The 22,349-nt window shown below is 44.8% G+C and overlaps 1 protein-coding gene across 2 annotated transcripts in view; it reads right to left on the minus strand.

Annotated features, from left to right (window-relative positions):
* Positions 1-22,349, minus strand: part of TRAPPC8 (trafficking protein particle complex subunit 8) — a 128,988-nt gene that overhangs the window by 23,613 nt on the left and 83,026 nt on the right. For both annotated transcript variants that reach the window (XM_077492613.1, XM_077492614.1), the window contains 6 exons: positions 21,626-21,820; positions 15,502-15,662; positions 14,870-14,944; positions 14,577-14,700; positions 12,802-12,959; positions 2,784-3,226 (listed from right to left, as the gene is read on the minus strand). In XM_077492613.1, coding sequence (XP_077348739.1) covers positions 2,784-3,226; positions 12,802-12,959; positions 14,577-14,700; positions 14,870-14,944; positions 15,502-15,662; positions 21,626-21,820 — 1,156 coding nt within the window. The remainder of the gene's footprint in view (positions 1-2,783; positions 3,227-12,801; positions 12,960-14,576; positions 14,701-14,869; positions 14,945-15,501; positions 15,663-21,625; positions 21,821-22,349) is intronic.

The raw sequence follows: 22,349 nt of genomic DNA on the forward strand, positions 1-22,349 counted from the left end.
GCACATATGATTCGTTATGACACCAGCCATTGGATGGTTTGATAGTTTGGCTGAGCGCACAGCCAATGTGCAGTTAGCATTCCCGGCATGCCTTTTTTTTTTTTTTTTAACTGTTTAAATCGATGGGTTTACTTCCACTCTAAAAGGATTCAGTCACTGTTCAGCTGACAATTTTCCACCCAGCATCTCTGATTTTATTCAACTTTTGTTTCGACAGGTGGTGCCAGCTGGGCCACCCATGGTTTGTTTTTTGACCGATTTGAGCAGCCTCTATTTAAAGTTGCATTATTTAATTCGAGTCATTCGCCATTTCCCAACCGGCACACGCCGATGTACGTTGGCAGAATGGCACGGCTGGGCTTACCGGTCCTTTTAAATTTGCCACCATGCCATCGCGTGCGCGCTGCCCGGGACCCCCGTGAGTCGGGTCACGGGCCTCACAGACTATCGCCGCGGGGATACCCGCGATCAACTCACGGGGAGATGCGAATGTAAACAAGAATCTCCCCGTTCTGCCTTGTGACAGTGTCACTGATCTCTGCTCCCTGTGATTGGGAGCAGAGATCAGTGAGGTGTCACACCTAGCCATGCCCCCCAGTTAGAATTACTCCCCAGGACACACTTAACCCCTACACTGCCACCTAATAGTTAACCCCTTCACTGCCAGTGTCATTTACACAGAAATCCATGCATTTGTATAGCACAGATTGCTGTATGACAATGGTCCCAAAAATGTGTCAAATGTCCAATGTGTCCGCCATGTCGCAGTCACGATAAAAATCATTGATCGCCGCCATTACTAGTAAAAAAAAAAAAAAAAATTTATAAAAATGCCATAAAATTATCCCCTATTTTTTAAACGCTATAACTTTTGCGCAAACCAATCAAACACGTATTGCGAATTTTACCAAAAATATGTAGAAGTACTTATCGGCCTAAACTGAGGAAAAAACATTTTTTTTAATATATTTTTGGGGCATATTATAGCAAAATGTAAAAAATAATGTGTTTTTTTTTTTTAAATTGTCGCTCTTTTTTTGTTTATAGCGCAAAAAAAAAAAACGCAGGGGTGACCTAATACCACCAAAAGAAAGCTCTATTTGTGGGTAAAAAAAGAGGACATTTTGTTTGGTAGCCACATCGCACGACCGCGCAATTGTCAGTTAAAGTGACGCAGTGCCAAATCGCAAAAAGTGCTCTGGTCGGGAAGGGGGTAAAATCTTCCGGGGCTGAAGCGGTTAAAAGGTAGGGAAGTTAAATGTATTTAGATTCCCTTTCAACCACTTCGCATCCAGGTAAATTCTGGAACGTCTGTAAAAATCATAATTTTTTTTTCTAGAAAATTACTCAAAACCCCCAAACGGTGGTCGTTGCAACTTTTTATGTCACATGACATTTGTGCTGCAATTTTTAAAACGCTTTTTTTGGGGAACAAAAATTGTTTCATGAATAAAAAACAAAGCATTAAAGTTAGCCTAATTCTTTTAGTATAATGTGAAAGATGATGTTATGCCAAGTAAATAGATACCTAATATATCATTCTTTAAAATTGCACACGTTAGTGGAATGGCACAAAACTTTGGTACTTAAAAACCTCCATAGGCGATGCTTTAAATTTTTTTTACAGGTTACCTCCAAAGCGCTTCACCTACTGGCTGCAATGTAAATATCTCCTATATATGCAATAGTGTATATTTACAATACCTATAGGTAATTCTTATTATAGGCTTACCTATAGGTAAATGTCAGCAGAGGAAGTTTGCTTCCTCTTTAGGCTTTGACATAAAAACCTGGAAGCTGATTCATTTTTATGCAGAGCTGCACCAGATTTTGCACATTCCAACTTTAGTAAATCAACCTCAATAGCTCTATGGAAAAAAAAAATACTTTTTTACATTTATTTCAGAGAAGTATTAAATGTAAAATGTCGAGATTTCAAAATGAATTAAGACACATGTACAGAAAATATGTGTATGCGGCAGACTTAAGGCTCCATTCACACCTGAGCGCACTGGAATTGGCAGCAAAACAACGGACGCATTTGGACGCATATTTCGTAATGGCACCCCAAATGCGGTGCAATTTTGCCCGATTGTCGAGCGAAAAAACACACTAATTGAAATGAAAAATGCACCTGGCTCTATGCCAAAAATTGGTACATGAGCTGCTTTGATGAGTTTTTGGAGCGATTGAATGAATTATGCTGTTCCAGAAACACAGCATAAAAACACACAAAAATGTAAAAAACAAAACAAAAACAAAAAAGAAAAAAAACTCTGGTGCAGCAGTTGACGCTGCAGTACACTTTAGGTGTGAATGAAGCCTAACCGTATGAGATAAAATAAAGTTAACATGTAACTACTTTACAAGTGTTAGGCTGGCCATAGATCAAGCAATTTTCAATCTTCAACCATGAGGTCAATACAATGATCACTGCTGGTGCCTATACAAAAAAAAAACCTGCCTGACAGGCTGGTTGTAGTAAAGTCAATAGATAGACTTCACTACAACCAACCTGCCCATAGATGGATCGAAAATCAGCCATGTCCTACTAAACCAGCCGAATTTCAATCTGTCAATGGCTGGCTTTTAAGCAGCAGCAGGATCTGAAAATAGCTTGAGGAGGTTTACAAAATAGATGCCCTGCGTATGGAGGACCTCACACAAGATGCATAAACGTGCATGCTGGCACCAATTCACTAATTGCAGCTAGTTTAGCCTTTTTTTAAGGAATCAAATGGGTAACACAATATGGCTGATTACTTAGGGAATCTGGAACCTACCGCATTTTTGATTGTTTTTCTGTGCTTTCATAGTAGAACAAGAAATTTATCTCATGAACTCCTTCTTGATCAGGTCCTCTTAACCACAGCGGGAGCTGTACTGATGCACCAGGAGCTAAAACAGAGTCTGTGAGTGGAATTTCTACAACCCCCGGCTGTTTCCCACTAGCAAAACCAAAGTCCACTGGATTAATAGAGGATGTCAACACAGAGCACCCAGAGGTAGAGTCTGTAACAACAGTTTTATAGGCACTGCAGTTCACTGAGGCTGCAGGACTTAGTGGTGTCAGTGCTTCTGTATTGCTTCCAAATGTAAAGAACTCAGGCCTCTTAGACACAACCCTGAGCCCTGTCAGTGGGCACTTGCTCACATTCACAAATTCCACATGCGCTTTTCTGATTTCTCCACACAGTAGTCCGGTAGGGAAATTGATAAAAAACACCTGTAGGGGGGGGGGAAAAAAATACCTGTAAATGCCAACATTAACAATTGCAATACCATTAAAGTAAATATTCCTCCTAAAGCATAACTTCAAGCAAAACTTTTTCCCCAGATGTGGATAGATTGGTGAGAGGTTAGAAGCACTGACAGGTTTTTATTGAGGTTTGCATTTCCATTAGGGAGATTCAACTTTCTCTATTTGCCCTCATCACCAATGCCTCTGGGAGTGAAAGCAAGAGAAAAGCCAAAACATTTTGAGCTGCCACCAGAACAGGAATACAGTGAGGGAAAAAAGTATTTGAGCCCCTGCTGATTTTGTACGTTTACTCACTGACAAAGAAACAATCTGGTCTATAATTTTAAATGGTAGGTTTATTTTAACAGTGAGAGACAAAAATAACAAAAATATCCAGAAAAACGCATTTCAAAAAAGAAATAAACCGATTTGCAATTTAATACGTGAAATAAGTATTTGCTCCCCTATCAATTAGCAAGATTTCTGGCTCCCAGGTGTATTCTATACAGGGCAATGAGCTGAGATTAGGAGCACTCTCTTAAAGGGAGTGCTTCTAATCTCAGCTTGTTACCTGTAGAAAAGACACCTGTTCACAGAAGCAATCATATTCAAATCTTACCACCATGGCCAAGGGCTGTCCATGGATGTCAGGGACAAGATTGCAGTAGACCTACACGAGGCTGGAATGGGCTACAAGACCATCGCCAAGCAGCTTGGCGAAAGGGTGACAACAGTTGGTGGATTATCGCAAATGGAAGAAACACAAAATATCTGTCAGTCTCTGTTGGTCTAGGGCTCCATGCATGAACTCACCTCTCGAAGTTTCAAGGATCACGAGAACGGTGAGGAATCAGCCCAGAATTACATCTTGCCAATGATCTCAAGGCAGCTGGGACCATAGTCACCAAGAAAACAATTGGTAACATACTACGCTGTGAAGGACTGAAATCCTGCAGTGCCCGCAAGGTCCCCCTGCTCAAGAAAGCACATGTACAGCCCGTCTGAAATTTGCGAATTAACATCTGAATGATTCAGAGGAGAACTGGGTGAAAGTGTTGTGGTCAGATGAGACCAAAATCTAGCTTTTTGGCATCAACTTAACTCGCCATGTTTGGAGGAGGAGGAATATGGCCTATGATCCCAAGACAAATACAGCTGACCACGCTCAGAAGTTGGACTGAGAAACGATGCATGGTGGCTGTAATAAACCACATGTACTCTCAAATGAACTGGATAGCAAATAAATTCAAATAAGATTGAAGAAGATTAAAAACAGCATCTAATTCATAAATGTATGGTTGCAATGTTACCACGCTGGCTGTGGGGCTGGGTCAGGCATTGATGGATCACTGTGTTGGACTGTGGAAATCCAGGGAAAGGTGCCGACCATAAACGCCGCAAAACAAAACAGACTCCAGAGTGTTGAAAGCCAGACCCGACGGCCAATGTGGGTGGTGTAACTGGAGCTGAAAGGGCAGGGCCTGAGAGGAAGTTATAACCAGTTAACCCATCAGTGCCCTTACCATTTAAAAAAGGATATAAGCTGTTGTGTACATTTTATATAAAATAATAATATTAAGAGAGAAAAAAAGTCTATCTATATATACATACACACAGTATCTCTATGACCCTCAGACAAAAACTAGAACTTTCTAGTTCCACCCAAGGGGCGTTCCCTTAGGTAACAACCCCACAGCCTGCATTGCAGCTTTGGTACGTCAACAAGCAGTATAACAGAGAAAAATAGGAGGGGCGGGTGCTGTGTCAGTCGTGAACTACAGAGAAAAGGATTTTACAGTGAGTACAAAAAATCCTATTTTTTTACGTTTACTGACTGACACAGCTCCTCTCAGACTATTGGGATGTCCCCAAGCAGTGCCAAAACAAGGGGTGGGAAAACAGCATAAAAAACTTCACCCACCATGGCAAGTGGGAACTAGTATAGAACTTTACCCACAAACAACAGTATGTGGCAAACCAAAAACTTTACCCACAAAAAACAGAGTGCTCCTCATCTGGGAATCACTACCTCCAAACCACCTGCAGAACTGCGGTAACAAATGCAACAGTGCATTTACTTTAGGTACTGTGTTTTTACCAAAAAAACTGGAAAAATGTAAAAGTGTAATTGCAATTATACGGCCGCCTGCAAAACTTTGCAGCCAAAACAGGCATCAGCCAATGCACTGACATCTACCTTGTAGAATTTTGTAAAGGTGTGAACAGACGACCAAGTCGCCGCTTTACACACTTGAGCGACAGACGCTTGATGTTGGAAGGCCCAAGATGTTCCGATTGCCTTTGTGGAGTGGGCTGTGACCGGAAAGGGGGGCACCTGCCCCTTCAAGGCATAGGCCTGTACTACAATCTGCCTGATCCACCTGGAAATGGTGGCCGAGACCGCCATGTCTTTTTTCAGACCAGCCACCGAAACAAACTGACTTTCAGAGTCTGACTTCCGAAAGGGAGCCGTAGCAGACAAATACACCCTCAGAGCCTGAACCCCATCCAGGGAATGAAGGGCCACCTCCTTCAGCAGAAAAGAAGGTTGAGGACGCAACATCACCTTATCCTTGTGGATAACCAGATAGGGCGACTTGCAAGACAAGGCCGCCAGTTCCGAAACCTTCCTGGCCGAAGTATGGCCACTAGAAAGACCACTTTCTGAGGGATCTCTCTGATATTTTCAAATGGCGGTTTTTGAAGCGCCGATAACACGAGGTTCAGATCCCACGGGGGTAACGGTGGACGTACCGACCGGAGGAACTACATGTCGGACCCCTTGAACAAAGGTGCTCATTAGAGATTGAGACGCCAGGCGTCGCTGAAAAAAAAAAAAAAAAAAAAAAAGACAACCAAAGCTGATATTTGTCCCTTAATGGTTATCCTTTCTCCTCACACATGGAGATGTAGGCCTTCCAGGTACGATGATATATCTTCCGAAAAGATGATTTCTGTGCTCTCAGCATAGTTGGAATCACCGAGTCCGAAAGCCCCTGGTTCCTCAACACCTGGCTCTCAATAGCCATGCCATTAAAACCAGCGAAGGTAAAGCAGGATGGAGAATTGGACCTTGAGACAGAAGGACCCCCCGTAATGGCAGTCGCCATGGGGCGTCTGCCACCAGGCGCACTAGGTCTGCGTAGCAAGGATGCTGGGGCCAATCTGGGGCAATCAGTATTACTGGGATCCCCTCGGCCTCCACTCTGCGGGGCAGACGTGGTAACGGTTTCAGGGGAGGAAAGGCATAGATCAGCCGGTACTGATCCCATGGAGCCACCAGCGCAGCTGACGCGGCTGCCCGAGGATCTCTTATCCTTGACACGAATCTCGGCACCTTCCGATTGAAATGGGAGGCCAGAAGATCCACGTCTGGTGTGCCCCATCGCAGGCACCTCCGGATGCAACGTCCACTCTCCTGGGTCCAGCATCTGGCATCTTAGGTAGTCCGCCTGCCAGTTCTCCACTCCCGGGATGCAAATGACCGACAGGGCAGGTACATGTCACTCTGCCCACTGAAGAATGTGAGCGACCTCCTGTGCGTCGGCCGAGCTTCTTGTTCCTCCTTGGTGATTGACGTATGCCACCGCCGTGGCGTTGTCTGACTGGATCCTGATCGGGCACAATGGAAGTCTTATCGACCATGTGGAGAGGCATAGCCTGATCTCTCTCAGCTCGAGCAGATTTATCGGCAACTTGGATTCCTCCACTGACCAGAGGCCCTGGGTCGATTGAACTCCCATTACTCCACCCCAGCTGGTTAGGCTGGCGTCCGTTGTGATCACTGTCCATTTCAGAGGTAGGAACGACTTCCCAGACTGAAGTGCCAGGGACCTCAGCCACCAGAGCAGGGAGTCTATGACTAACTGGCTCATCTGAATCTGTCGATCCAGGGACAATGGAGATTTGTCCCATTTTGTCAAAATCTCCTTCTGCAGGACTCTGGCGTGAAACTGGGCATACGGTACTGCCTCGAAGGATGCCACAATGAGTCCCAGGACTCGCATGCAGAAGTGTAGCGATGACCACCTGCGGTTTAACAGTTTTACCGCGGCTCTGAGCGTCTGCAGCTTGTCTGAAGGGAAAAACACTCTCGCTTCCATGGAGTCCAGCAGTAAGCCTAGGTACTCCAAACGCTGAGTCGGTACAATCACCAACTTTTTAAGGTTCAAAAGCCACCCAAATTCCTGCAGGGACTGCATGGTGAACGCCACATCCTCCTCTAACTCTGAGGCGGAAGATGCTCTCAGGAGGCGATCGTCTAGGTATCCTACAATCGCTATCCCGCGTTGCTGCAGCAACGCCAAAACAGGAGCCAATACCTTGGTAAAGACTCAGGGGGCTGATGCCAAACCAAAGGGGAGAGCCACAAACTGGTAGTGGGCTTCCCCAACTGCAAATCGCAGAAACCTCTGATGCCGAAGACATATGGATATGTGCAGGTACGCATCCTGGATGTCCAAAGACGTCAGGGAGTCCCCTTGATGAAGTGCAGAGACTACTGAGCGAACCGATTCCATTCTGAACCTCTGTACTTTCACAAAGTAATTGAGGGCTTTCAGGTCCAATATTGGACGTACCCCTTCCTTTTTGGGGACTACAAACAGGTTTGAGTAGAACCCATGGAAACATTCCAATTCCGGAACAGGTAATATCACCCTGCGACTCAGCAGGTCCCTTACCGCCCCCAATAGGGCCTCCTAGCGAACCGGGAGTACGGGTATGCTGGAGGGGAAGAATCTGTTTTGCGGCCAAGCGAGGAACTCTATCTTGTAGCCTGAGGAAATTAGATCGCAGACCCATTGGTCAGAGAGCCAAGAGGCCCACCGGGCTGCAAACTCCCGAAGGCGACCCCCACCCACGTTACGGGCGGGGGGCAAACCTTCATGCGGTAGCACTTTTGCTCGCAGGCTTGTTAGGCTTGCGGTTCCAGGAACGCTTTTGTCCTTGGTCGAACCCCCGGGCAGACGAAAAAGCCGTTTGTGAGCAGAGAATGATGGCCCTTCCCTACAGCGTGCCTCCTTTGCCTTCCTGGCCTGTGGGAGTAGTGTACGCTTACCACCTGTGGCATTTTAAATAATGTCATCTAATGAGGCTCCAAAGAGCCAGTCGCAAAGGAAGGGAAGATCCGTCAGGGCTTTTTTGGATGCCTGGTCAGCAGACCAGCATTTTAGCCAAATCAGGCGCCTCAGCACCACTGCTGACACTGAAGCCCTGAACAACAGGGAGAGTATCCAGGACCATGTCACAAATGTACTTCAGGTCTTGCACTAGTTGGTCTGCTAGTTCCACGCAGACAGGAGAAGCCTGTTTCTCTCCCAATTCGCAGTGCAAAAGTTTTGCCCACTTGGTTAGTGTCTGAGACACAAGTGCGGATGCCAGTACTGGTTGCATAGTTGACCGCACAACCGTAAACAAGGAACGAGCCACTGCCTTGGCCTAACTGTCCGTGGAGTCCTTAAAAGCAGGAGTCCCCTCTACCAGGATTGTGGTTACATTGTTTAAACTCAATATTGGGGGGTCCACGACCGGAGAAGCCGACCACTTTTTGGCTCTCCTCAAAGGGGTAACGCACCGCCATTTATTTGGGTACCAAAAAGGTCCGTTGTGGTCAACCCCATTCCTTGTAAATTAACTTTTCAAAATAAGTCAGATACGGGAACATCTTAGGTGAACGGGCTGGCTTACAGGACCTAAAAGGGACTGCTACATCAGCAGTTGGATCTGCTGGCTCCTGAATCTTCAGGGTATCACGCACAGCTGTGATAAGTGCTCCAACAAGCGCTTTGTCGTGCACAGACCCGGACAGGGACTCATCCTCGCTGTCCGATCGGTCCTGGTCAGCGTCATCTGAAAACACAGAACAGGGGCCACCAACCAGCCTCAGGAAGGCCGGAGTCTGCATCAGAGCTCTCCCTGGAGGACGGGGGGACGGGGACGGCAGAGGCCATTTCTTACGACCTTTGTGCCCATGCACCGCCTCCATCTTGGATACGAACAAACTCAGGACCGTCGACAAAGCATCCAGAGGCACTGCACTGTCTGCAGGCGAACCGGCTGCAATTGCCTGGATTTCGGGTGAAAAAAAAAACACCAGTTTCTGAAGCCATGCTGACCCTACCCTGTCTGCCACCTGTTGGGGACTTAGGACAGTGAAGGTCCCACCCTCCTAACTGCTGCTGGATGAGGGGCTCTTTCCCGCAGGACTAGACAGAAAGAACGGTAACACCCCCAAAATTGGGGTCAGAGGGCGCTGATCACCCCTGGTATGTTATAAACAAAAAAAGAAAATGGTGTCCCCAGAGCGGGGCTTTTTACCAGCAAAGTTTAACCTGTGTAATATAAATAACATTGAAATGTAGAAAAGTAGACTAATATTGTAAATGTTTATTAATAAAAAAAAGAGGATAAAATAGGTCACGCAGTGGTCAAAGACTGAGCTCCACTAAATAGGTAAAAATGTATGGTATTACATGTATAAACAGAAATACACATATACATAGAATAGGTCCCGCAGGACTCACCACCCTGACTGGTTCTGCGCTGTCCAGCTAGCAGTGCCTGTGTCATCTCCCAGATGCATAGAAGACCACACCGCTGTGCAGAGCTGCTCTGACTGGTGCTGAAACTGACCAAAAAAGTGTTCAGGCTTCAAGAAAATGGCCACCAAGCGTCCAGTATACAGGACATAATCACAGGGAAAATGGCCGCCGAACTACAGGAAAATGGGCAGAGAGCATGCTGCTCCTTGCCCCACCAAAGATGGCCGCCAAGCACTGTAAACCATGAGGGACAGTGAAAAAAACAGGCAGATAAATGGCGGTGAAACAGCGATACAGCGATCAACAGACACAGCCTCCAGACACCTCCAGGGAGAGACCTACACACATCCAGGGCACAGCCAGCCAGCGCAGTCCCAGCCGGCTGTTGATAGCAGATCACAGGATATTTAATCATGTGCAAAAAGCAAAGCTTCTACAAAAAATCCACGGACCGATGGGCCCACAGGGTTCCTAGGTCCTTCTTCACTAGGCAGAAAAAAACTGAAGCTGCAATGCAGGCTGTAGGGTTGTTACCTAAGGGACCACCCCTTGGACAGAACTAAAAAGTTCTAGTTTTTATATTACATCTTAACATGCTATGCCTAGTTCTCTCCTGAAGGTGGCGTAACAACCCAATGGTCTAAGAGAGGAGCTGCGTCAGTCAGTGAACGTATGAGAAAGATTTTAGGGCTAGTAAAAACCCGAATATGTCTACTGCCCATTAAGGGACACAGCTTTCTAGTACGAAACCTAGGCACATCCAAACCCAGGCTAACCATTCCAATAAAATAAAAAATGAAGCTATGTGCATTAATTTGCTGCTTGCATAATGTGTTGACTAAGAAAACATCTGCAGAGGCAGCTACATCGACATTGTAGACCTTCGAGAACATTTGTACAGAAGACCAGGTCACAGTTTAGAGATCTGTGACAGACGTTGTGACAAAAAAGGCTATGAAACACTCACTGCCCTAGTGGGTTGAACATTATTGGAAAAAGAGACACTCATTTCACAGTCCATAAGCCTGTATAGCAACATATCTATTCTGCTTAAAAGTAGTTGCTCTAGAACAGGGGTCTCAAACTGGCGGCCCTCCAGCTGTTGCAAAACTACAAGTCCCATCATGCCTCTGCTTGTGGGAGTCAGGCTTGTAACTGCCAGCCTTGCAATGCCTCATGGGACTTGTAGTTTCGCAACAGCTGGAGGGCCACCAGTTTGAGACCCCTGCTCTAGAAGCTGAAGAACCTCTTTTAGAACCACCTGGAATAACAAAAAGGAAATCAGTCTGTGTAAAAGAAGCAGCTGCAGAAAGATAAAACCCGACAGCATTTACCACGTCCAGTCAATGAAGAGAGATCTTGCATTCCATTCACTACATCCAGGTCTTTAATGCAGTCAAGTCAGTAGGACAGGTGATGCTGCTAAACTGACAATGCAATTCTGCCAAGTTATCCAGTGGAAAAGCAGCTGAAAATGCCCTCAAATACACAGATTAAGTAAAGGGCATAGCCTTCTAACACAACCATTGTTACAATGCTTGCTTATGAGAATTAGCATTACAGTTTACGATTTTGCACTATATTGTTTGTTTTAATTATCTGCACAGCAGCAGCAGCTATTTTATTCACTTTATGAATTTATGGTAATGTGTTGTGCATTTTTTGAAAATAATTTATTTGCGTATAAAGAGTGTGGATATAGGGAAAGTGGGATTATTACAATGCCAGTTTGGATATAGAATTATATCATAGAATGACCAATGTCTCAAAAGTTTTAAATATTTTACATAGAAAGATTTTTATAAATACAACAAAGCTTTATTGAAAAAACAATAAAATATTCTGTGTAATACCAGATATTTCTACAAAAGATACCAGAATACATAGATAAAAATTCAATCCATTCAGTTTAAGTTGTTGGTCAAGAGAATCCAGACATGTTTCGCCATAGTCATGGCTTCTTCAGGGGAATAAATTCTTTGACCCAAAAGAGAATGAATAGCAGCCCTGGCTCATCCACAAGCCCACAGTTGGAGGAGCCCTCCCACAAAGGGGAGAGGAGAATGGAACAGCCAAGCCTTAGGCCCCACCCATAGTGGCAATTACAGGTTGGTGTAAGAAATTAGTATTGGGAGCGCTGAAAGTATTGCAGCAGATTTGACTAGGACTATGGCGAAACATGTCAGGATTCTCTTGACCAGCAACTTAAACTGAATGGATTGAATTTTTATCTATGTATTCTGGTATCTTTTGTAGAAATATCTGGTATTACACTGAATATTTTATTGTTTTTTCAATAAAGCTTTGTTGTATTTATAAAAAATCTTTCTATGTATAATATTTAAAACTTTTGAGACATTGGTCATTCTATGATATAATTCTATATCCAAACTGGCACCGTAATAATCCCACTTTCCCTATATCCACACTCTTCATCTGTAATTAGGGATGAGGTGCCCCACCCATTAAACCTTCTCGCCAAAACGTTCCTTTCTAAACAATTTATTTGCGTAGTTTGCACAGTAGCAGATTGCACAGCAGTTAAATAATCGCATGCACAGCAAATAATTTGTTTGCACAGTAGCATTTTGCACAGCAGCTAAATAATTGCATGCACAGCAGCAATTTGCATTAGGATTCACCATTAGTATTGATATAATTATTGATTTATTGCACTTTATCTATGAGGTAGAATACATATCAAACAAGGATTTTCCATCTTTGTAGTGATATTTGGTATATAGTTTGTGTTGATCACCTTTTTTATATGCGGTTTACAATTTTCTTCCTGAAGTAAATCTTCAGAAAGCTTGATTACAAATGTTTTTGGAATGGAAATTTGAACATACTATACTTCCCTGTGAGTCCTCAGATGAAAGCACATTATTTTTTCATAACTGCAGAAAAATAACCTTAAAGTTCTTATTCAGTTACCATCTTTCACAGAGATTTATTATTGATTGCCGAGATGAATCAGCACTTCAGCATTACCTTAGTTTCTGTCACTTCTAAACTCACCTCCAATAAAGGCATTTGTGGGACTAATATTGGATCTAAGCGACGATCAGGCCCATACTGAATGGAGGTTTTCTCTTCCTTTGTACCATTCAATCGAGGGCCTTGAATCTCTAAGTCCTGTCGTCCTCTCACTGACATTCCATTAGAAATAAATTTTCCTAAAAAGATAATAAAACACAATGCCACACTTGATATACTGATATTCTACAGCCATATAAAATATCTTCTCTACCTCCTGTGGTCCTGCATAACATTAAATGTTAATATATAGTGAAAGTAGAACCCTACTTAAAGCGGAGTTCCATCCAAAAGTGGAACTTCCGCTCATTTGTCTTCTCTCCCCCTCCGGTACCACAATTGGCACCTTTCGGAGGGTTACAGGATACCTGTCCTTGACAGGTATCCTGTTTCCACTTCTGGGAATCCGGGCCACGGCCCGTGCCATCACCGTGGGGCTCCCTCCTCCTCCTCTCCCTGAGCATGTGGGAGAGAGGAGAAGGGCCTCGCGCATGTGCAGTAGGGTTCACAGCATGAAGCCGCAAAGCTACACTGCCGGGTACCCTTACCCACAAATGGCGGTGGCAGCACCCGACAGCTGATGGAAACATCAGCTGCGGTGACGACATCACCGGACTCCAAGACAGGTAAGGGTCCTATTGTTAAAAGCCAGCAGCTGTAGTATGTGTAGCTGTAATCACTGTGTTCTCCGCCAGGAGAACATAACAGCTCCGTAGGAGGGATTACCCTCAATCAAGCGATATTCTTTCCAGCCTGGTGGTTGCAGGAACAAAAAATCGCTCCATCTATGGCTGGCTTTAGTTTAGCCAATAACCTAATTTTTTTTAATGGTCCCCCAGCAGGAGTTCAAAACAACAAGGCAGTTCTGGCTGCAATACTCATTTGGTGCATTCCCCTACAGCTATTCAGCTTTGAGTGCAGGGTGTCATGGACATGATTTCTGAGGGGGCGTAGAGCACTCAACGCAATATGGAGTCATTAAGGCAGATTGGCTTTGTTGCTCGAGTATCCTCCATTGTGGTTACCGGTCTTGGATCATCCTTCATGGCAGTGCTTCGCCCCCATTTTGGAATTATTCGGTTATTATCCCTGATCTACTTACATTAGCAGATTTGGTAATTTCCATCTAGCTGTACACATACCATAGGAAGTGATCCCCCCCTTTCGGGAATATATAATTGAATATCCTTTCTGTTTGGATGCCTGCATACAAGGTTTAGTTCCCTGAAAGACAGTGAGATTCGTTCTCTCCTTTGCTTTCTTTGAAACCTTGATTGTGTCCTGAAGAAGCCCAACGGTGAAACGTGTTGACCCACAATGGCTCACTGAATACACCGTGTCATTATATATGATTTTTAACTTTATGAATTTTCTAGTCATGTATTGTATTAGTTTAATAAACATGTTATTTCTTTATACTTCACTATTGTTTCATATGCCTAAAAAGTCTGTCCTAGGGATAACCAGCTAGTATCCCTTTTTCTTTTGTGTTTCCCTTCAAATTTACGGATGTGGCTGAGTGTCTTGTTCTTTATTTTATAATTGTACAAGATAGTAGTGGGGTACTGGTACAAAGCGTCATTCAAATAATTTCCTTATGTGAAGAGATGATCACATTACACAAATTTGGCTAAAAGGCAAAAAAAAATAAAAAATCGAATCTGTGAAAGAATTTGCCAAGTTTAGGAATCACCAGTAACCACAAAACTAACATCCTAATTCTTACGACATAACAGATTAGGAAAAAATATGCTCACCAGCCGGTACACTGTTCAGAGGGTTGACACCATCCAAGTTCGCACTTTGTATGGTGCTCAGATTGTAAACAATCCCAAGAATATGCAGCTCCCCAGTTTGAAGAGGAAACAATTTTAGTCGAGCCTATGAAGGGAAACAATTCCAAGAAGTAAACAATTAAATATGTGGCCAATATTTATCATACAGTACATATTGCACATACTTTGCGTGGAATTCTGCCTTATCCATTGAATTCCTATTACATTTGTTTGCTATGCATGTTAAATTCACCAATCTATAACATTATACTCACAATTTTAGTTTCTTCGGTGTTGATTAAAAATTCACTTATCTCTTCTGTGCCAATGACATCACTGAAATGTTTTCCCTAAAATACAAAGATCATTACATTTGAGAATAAAGATTGACATAAACAACACCCACCAAAAAGCCACTGAATGCCAGTCATGCGAAAGTACGACTATCAATGTGGGCACAGCAACTACACTGGGGTAACACAATGACATTTATTTTTCAGTACAGCTGTGCTGATAAATTAATATTGCTACTGAGAGCTAGAAAATTGCTTCCAATGAGGCATTGGAAACTGAATGCTTTGGATCTTGGGCTTGAACCATTCAGGCCACCTGTGTTTTAGAAGTTGATCCCTGAATGCACAGAGCCCTAAACTCTAGTACTTCCTTCACAGTCTGCCTGCAGGAGGGCTGGACATTGCACCTGTCCCTCCCAGGCATACTAGAGCATCAGGTGGGACACATTGCAGCTGGAGGACCCTGTGTAAAAGGGGCTGAACAAAGCTGAAATTTTAATGTGTTCCTGCAAAAGTTTAAGCTACAAATGGCGCCTTGTCTAAAATTAATATTCCCAACAAAAAAATGACAATTATAACTCAGTGTAACTGAGAAAAAAACTAAAAAGTAATACCTTTGATAGCAGATCTTTGTCATTGCAGAGTGCCTCTTTTAGTTCCTCATTTTTATCATCACTAAAGTCTTTTGGCTGAAATTTCCACAGTAGAGATAAATCAGTCAATAAAAGGGGAACCTTCAGAGGGTTCTTGAAAGACACTTCCACAGTTATTGGCTCTGTTAGGACAGAAATGAGTATCATTAGATGTCACCTGAGAAGTGGAACTAAATATCAGATATTGTCACCACTACAGCTTAAATTTCCAAACCCAACAATACTTTTTAAACTATCGTGCATGCCTGGAAACATTTTATACTATGTATACATCATTTGTCTTTTTTCCTAAGGACATAACATATATACAAAGCTCTAAATGTAGTATTGGCACTAAAATATTAAAAAGTGTTACTAAACCCAGTAATATGAAAATAGTTAATCTGCGCCCCGCCCCCCCCCCCCCCCCCCAAATTTTGGCTGATCTGTATACCACAGTCAAATGATAAACTGCAGAGTTTGTCCAGAGCTGTGTGTTCAGGTAGGCAGAGATTTCCACTGCAGCCTGTATACACGCCCACATGTGTGATGTCAATATCATGTGACCTGGCTAGCTCTGAGAACAAGGAAATGTTCTCTCCAGCATAAAAGACACAACCGAACATGGACCAAGAATTGTTTGTAATTCAGCTGAACTTGAAGAGAATTCCATGAGAGATAAAAAACGCCCTTGCATGGAACTTCTCCAAAAGGCAGGAAAAGAAGAGGTCTCACTCATATACTGCTTTTAAAAACCAGCAAAATTCTCATGCCACTCTGCACTGATTGGAGGGCGGGGCGTTCCTTTAAAGAATAACTGCATGTTATGCCCGGCAGGCTGGGCTGCATCTAGAAATTACAGCTCTAGAAGTGTTGTTTAAAAGAAGTGCAGGAATCAAAACACAAACCTACATACACACCTAGATGGCTGCAGCATCAATCCAAGTTGCAGCAGTACCATCGGCTCTACACCGGGAACTGAGTGATCAGACTACCGATTGCTCAGTTATCGGTCTTCAGTGAGCAGGTAGCTGGTGACAGCCCTGCCAGATTGTGGAGGGGATGGGAGTGGCTGGCTCAAGCTCTCAGCGGCGCACTAAGATGCTGAGTAAGCTGGCAGTCAAGCATCTGGACACATCCCAACATTTTTGTTGTGACCTGTGCAAAGCCTGGACCAGCTCTGCTGAATCTGGGTCACAGGAGTGCAAAACTACGTGCACTCCTGTGACCCACAGAAGTATTACCAAAAGAGATTTGGCCAGACTTCTGCCAAAGCTGCATTTTTTTCCTAGAAAATTACTTACAACCCTCAAATTATATATATATATATATATATATATATATATATATATATATATATATATATATATATATATATATATATATATATATATATATATATATATATATATATATATATTTTTTTTTTTTTTTAAGCAGAGGCCCTGGAGAATAAAATAGTGGGTTTTGCCTTCCACTGCTCGTAAAAGTGATCACATGGGCAAATCGGATAATTGCTGTGTCAGTTGGTGAATTACAGAGATAAGGATTTTACGGCGAGCACAAAAAATCCAATTTTCTCTTATATTCACCAACTGACAAATCCTCCCTTTAGACCATTGGGACGTCCCCAAGAAGTGCCAAAACGAAGGGTCGGGAAAAACAGCATAAAACTTCATCCACTATGGCATGTGGGAACTAGTATACACTTTACCCCCAAAAAACGACAGTGTGTGGGAAACTAAACCTTTTTTACCCACAAAAAACCAGGGTGCTCCTCAACAGAGAGGCACTACCCTCAAACCGCACCAGAACTGCGGTAACAAATGCAACAGTGCATTTACTTAAAAAGGACTGAGTTTTACCCCCCTCAAAAAAAAAAAACAGGAAAAAAAAAGTAAGTGCAATTGCAATTATACGGCCGCCTGCAAAACTTTGCGTCCAAAACAGGCATCAGCCGATGCACCGACATCTACCTTGTATAATTTTGTAAAAGTGTGAACAGACGATCAAGACGCCGCTTTACACACTTGAGCGACAGACGATTGATGCCGGAAGGCACAAGCCGTTCCGGACTGCCCTCGTGGAGTGGGCCATGACCGGAAAGGGGGGCACTTGCCCCTCCAAGGCGTTGGCCTGTACTACAATCTGTCTGATCCACCTAGAAATGGTGGTCGACGAGACCGCCATGCCTTTATTCGGACCAGCCACCAAAACAAACAAGGAGTCTGACTTCCGAAAGGGAGCCGTTGCAGACAAATACACCCTCAGAGCCCGAACCACGTCCAGAGCATGAAGGGCCACCTCCTTAGGATGTGTCGGCTTAGGACACAGAGATGGTAACACGTCTTCATTGATGTGGAACACCAAAACCACCTTCAGCAGAAAAGGTTGCGGACGCAATACCACCTTATCCTTGGAGATAACCAGATAAGGTGACTTGCAAGACAAGGCCGCCAGTTCTGAAACCCTCCTGGCCAATGGAATGGCCACTAGAAAGACCACTTTCTGGGAAAGAGTCAACAGGGGAATCTCTCGATTTTCAAATGGCGGTTTTTGAAGCGCTGGTAACACCAGGTTCAGATCCCACAGGGGTAACCGTGGACGCACCGGAAGAACTACATGTTGGACCCCTTGAACAAAAGTGCACACTAGAGAGAGTGTGACGCCAGGGGTCGCTGAAAAAAAAAAAAAAAAAAAGACAGCCAATGCTGATATTTGTCATTTAATGGTGCTAAAAGCCAGTTTCTGGTCTACTCCTTGCTGTAGAAAAAGCAGGATCCTGGATATAGAAAAGGAGTGCGGACGCCCTCCTTTCTCCTCACACATGGAGATGTAGGCCTTCTAGGTACGATGATATATCTTCCGAGAAGAAGATTTCTGTGTTATCAGCATAGTTGGGATCACCAAGTCCGAAAGACCCTGGTTCCTCAACACCTGGCTCTCAATAGCCATGTCGTTAAAACCAGTGATGGTAAAGCAGGATGGGGAATCGGACCTTAAAGACAGAAGGTCTTCTCGTAACGGCAGTCACCAAGGGGTGTCTGCATATCAGGGACGCTGGGGCCAATCTGGGGCAATCAGTATTACTGGGATCCCCTCAGCCTCCACTCTGCGGAGCAGACGTGGTAACAGTTTCAGCGGAGGAAAGGCATAGATCAGCTGGTACTGATCCCACGGAGCCACCAGCGTGGCTGACGCGTTTGTCCAAGGATCTCTTGTCCTGGTCACGAATCTCGGCACCTTTCGATTGAGAAGGGAGGCCAGAAGATCCACGTCTGGTGTGTCCCATCACAGGCACAGTAGCCTGAACACCTCCGGGTTGAAATGTCCATTCTCCTGGGTCCAGCATCTGGCGATTTAGATAGTCCGCCTGCCAGTTCTCCACTCCCGGGAGTAAATGGCCGACAGGGCCGGTACATGTCGCTCTGCCCACTGAAGGATGTGAGCGACCTCCCATGCGGCGGCCGAGCTTCTTGTTCCTCCTTAGTGATTGACATAAGCCACCACCGTGGCGTTGTCTGACTCGATCCTGATCGGACGCCCTCAAAGTCTTATCGACCATGTGGAGAGGCATAGCCTGATCGCTCTAAGCTCGAGCAGATTGATCTGCAACTTGGATTCCTCCACCGACCAGAGGCCCTGGGTCGACTGAACTCCCATTACTCCACCCCAGCCAGTTAGGCGGGCGTCCGTTGTGATCACTGTCCATTTCAGAGGTAGGAACGACTTCCCGGACCGAAGTGCCAGCGATCTCAGCCACCAGATCAGGGAATCCCTGACTAACTGGCTCACCTGAATCTGCAGATCCAGGGACAACAGAGATTTGTCCCATTTTGTCAATCTCCTTCTGCAGGACTCTGGTGTGAAACTGGGCATACGGTACTGCCTCGAAGGAGGCCACCATGAGTCCCAGGACTCCCATGCAGAGGGAGCGACGACCACCTGCGGTTCATCAACAGTTTTACCGCGAGTCTGCAGCTTGTCTGAAGGAAGAAAAACCCTTGCTTCCATGGAGTCCGGCAGCGAGCAAGGAACGAGCCACTGCCTCTGCCTTCCTGTCCATGGGGTCCTTAAAAGCAGGAGTCCCCCCATTCGTGGTTACTTTGTTTAACCTGGATACTGGGGGGTCCATGAGCGGAGGAGCTGACCATTTTTTTAAGAAGGTTCTCCTTAAAGGGGTAGTGCACCGCCATGTATTTGGGGACCAAAAAGGTCCGTTGCGGTCAACCACATTCCTTGTAAATGAACTTATGACTTTGAAATAAGTCAGATACGGTAACATGTTAGGTGAACAGACTGGCTTACAGGACCCAAAAAAGGGACCGCTACATCAGCAGAGGGATCTGCTGGCTCCTGAATTTTCTGGGTATCACGCACAGCTGTGATAAGTGCTCCAACCAGCTCTTTGTCGAGCACGGACCCGGACTCACCCTCACTGTCTGATCGGTCCTGGTCAGCGTCATCTGAAATGACAGAGCAGGGGTCACCAGCCTCAGCAGGGCCCGAGTTTGCGTCAGAGCTCTCCCCGGAGGATGGGGGGGGGGCAGGGGCCACTTTTTACCAACTTGCGCCCACGCATCGCCTCCATCTTGGCAACGAACGAATTGAGGACTGCCGACAAAGCGTCCAAAGGCACTGCACAGTCTGAAATTGCCTGGATTTCGGGGGAAGAAACACCAGTTTCTGAAGCCATGCTGACCCTACGCTGTCTTCCACCTGATGGTGACTTAGGACGACGACGGTCCCACCCTCATAACTGCTGCTGGCTGATAGGCTCATTCCTGCAGGACTCACCACCCTGACTGGCTCTGCACTGTCCAGCTAGTAGTGTCTGTATCCCTTGTCAGCTCCCAGGTGCATAGGAGATAACACTGCGCTGTCCAGAGCTGCTGCAATTGGCACTGAAACTGACCAAAACTGTGTTCAGGCTTCAAGAAAATGGCAGCGGAGCGTCCAGTATAAAGGACATCAACACAGGGAAAATGGCAGCCGAGCTACAGGAAAGCATGCTGCTCCTTGCCCCACCAAAGATGGCTGCCAGACACAGTATACCATGAGGGACAGTGAAACAAAACAGGCAGATAAATGGCGGTAAACAGCGCTACATCGATCGACAGGTACAGCCTCCAGACACACCCAGGGAGAGATCCACACACATGCAGGGCACAGCCAGCCAGCGCAGTCCCCCCCCCCCCCCAGTTAAGAGCCCCTGCATATGACACACACACACCACTTAGCAGCCTCATGCAGCATCGACCTCCCAGGGAATGCCCAGCTGCTCAGCCCAGCTGAAGCAGGGAGAGCTGTACTTACCAGTCCTGCAGAGCTGGGAGACATTCCATCACACACCCACTCTCCGATCAGTATGGTGTGGCTCCTGGCCCGGCACACTGTGACACAGACATCAGTATCCCGGTCATGTGTGTGCCCTGGAGCATTAACGCTCACCGACCACCTCTAGAGCTGAGTCCTGTTGTGGCTGACCCAGCACAGAGCTCTGGCCTGCACACGCTTGCTGGCCAGGCTGGGGAGACTACAAGGATAAGGGTATCCAGCCTGTCACCCAGCCGGCTGTTGATAGGAAATCACAGGATCTTTAAACTTGCAGAAAAAACATGGACCGATGGGCCCGCAGGGTTCCTAGATCCTTCTCCTTCACTAGGCAAAATAAAACCGAGGCTGCAGTAGCAAACTGAGGGGTTGTTACCTAAGGGACCACCCCTTGGGCAGAACTAGAAAGTTCTAGTTTTATTATCACGTTAACATGTTATGCCTAGTCCTCTCCTGAAGGTGGCGTAACAACACAATGGTTTAAAAAGAGGAGCTGTGTCAGTCGGTGAATAAAAGAGAAATTAAAGCTAGCCACAAATAAAATTAAAAAAAAGCTATACAATTTTCTTTAGATTTGCCAACTGCAATATAGTGCAAGGGTCTACCCTGAGTGGATAACAACCAGATAGTTTAAATACGCTCTTACATTGCATAGTTGTGGGTATATCAAGAGTGTACAGAAAATAACTGATTGCAGCATACGTAGTAAACTTTACGGGGGGAAAAAAAAACGAACAAAAAAAAGCTTCATAATACACAAGTCTGAAGTTACCTTGTACAACAGCCAAAGGGAATTTGGAGTTATCTGAATTGCTACTTAAACAATACTGTGTTGGTTGGAAGTTAGGCGGGGGGACACCTCTATTGATAACAGCTACCACTTGTTCCTCTAGCTCCTTCCATTGCTGTGAGGACTCGCTGTCATACTCTTGGTCAAGACTCACATGAGTGGCAGCTTGTTTTTCACCTATGAACAATAGAAATATCAACCAAAAGCACAACAAATCTTAAACTACACCAGTTGTTATTATCATTTACATTTCAAGTCTCAACATGTTTGGGTCTTCGATGACCTACCACAGTGGTGTTTATAAACTGCTTCACTCAAATTGTAGGTATGTTCACTATGAATATCCAATCATGTGCAGATGAAATGAACAATAATTGTACTTATCACACGATTAGATGGTTGGGTAAATGAAGTGAATCTTATTTTCTTTATTAAATCAGCTTCATTAGGACATTGTGTTAATATGGAAAAGCATGCTCATATAAAAACACAAAATGTTATCACATTAAGCCTCTAAGTACAGTTCCTCATGCATTATTTTCAGGTATTCATATAGTGGCATCACTATACATAACGTACATTTATATAATTTCTTGCCCTCAAGGAGCTTAAAAGAGTAGGGGTGCTTTCTTTTTTTTTTTTGCACATACTTAGCTAGGTGGAAGCAGCATGAGTCCAATGCTGCAACTGTCCCCTGGAGCCTCTG

Source organism: Lithobates pipiens, unplaced genomic scaffold (genome assembly GCF_037356315.1).
Source record: "Lithobates pipiens isolate NorthernLeopardFrog02 unplaced genomic scaffold, aLitPip1_a1.2 Scaffold_19, whole genome shotgun sequence".
NCBI lineage: Eukaryota > Metazoa > Chordata > Amphibia > Anura > Ranidae > Lithobates > Lithobates pipiens.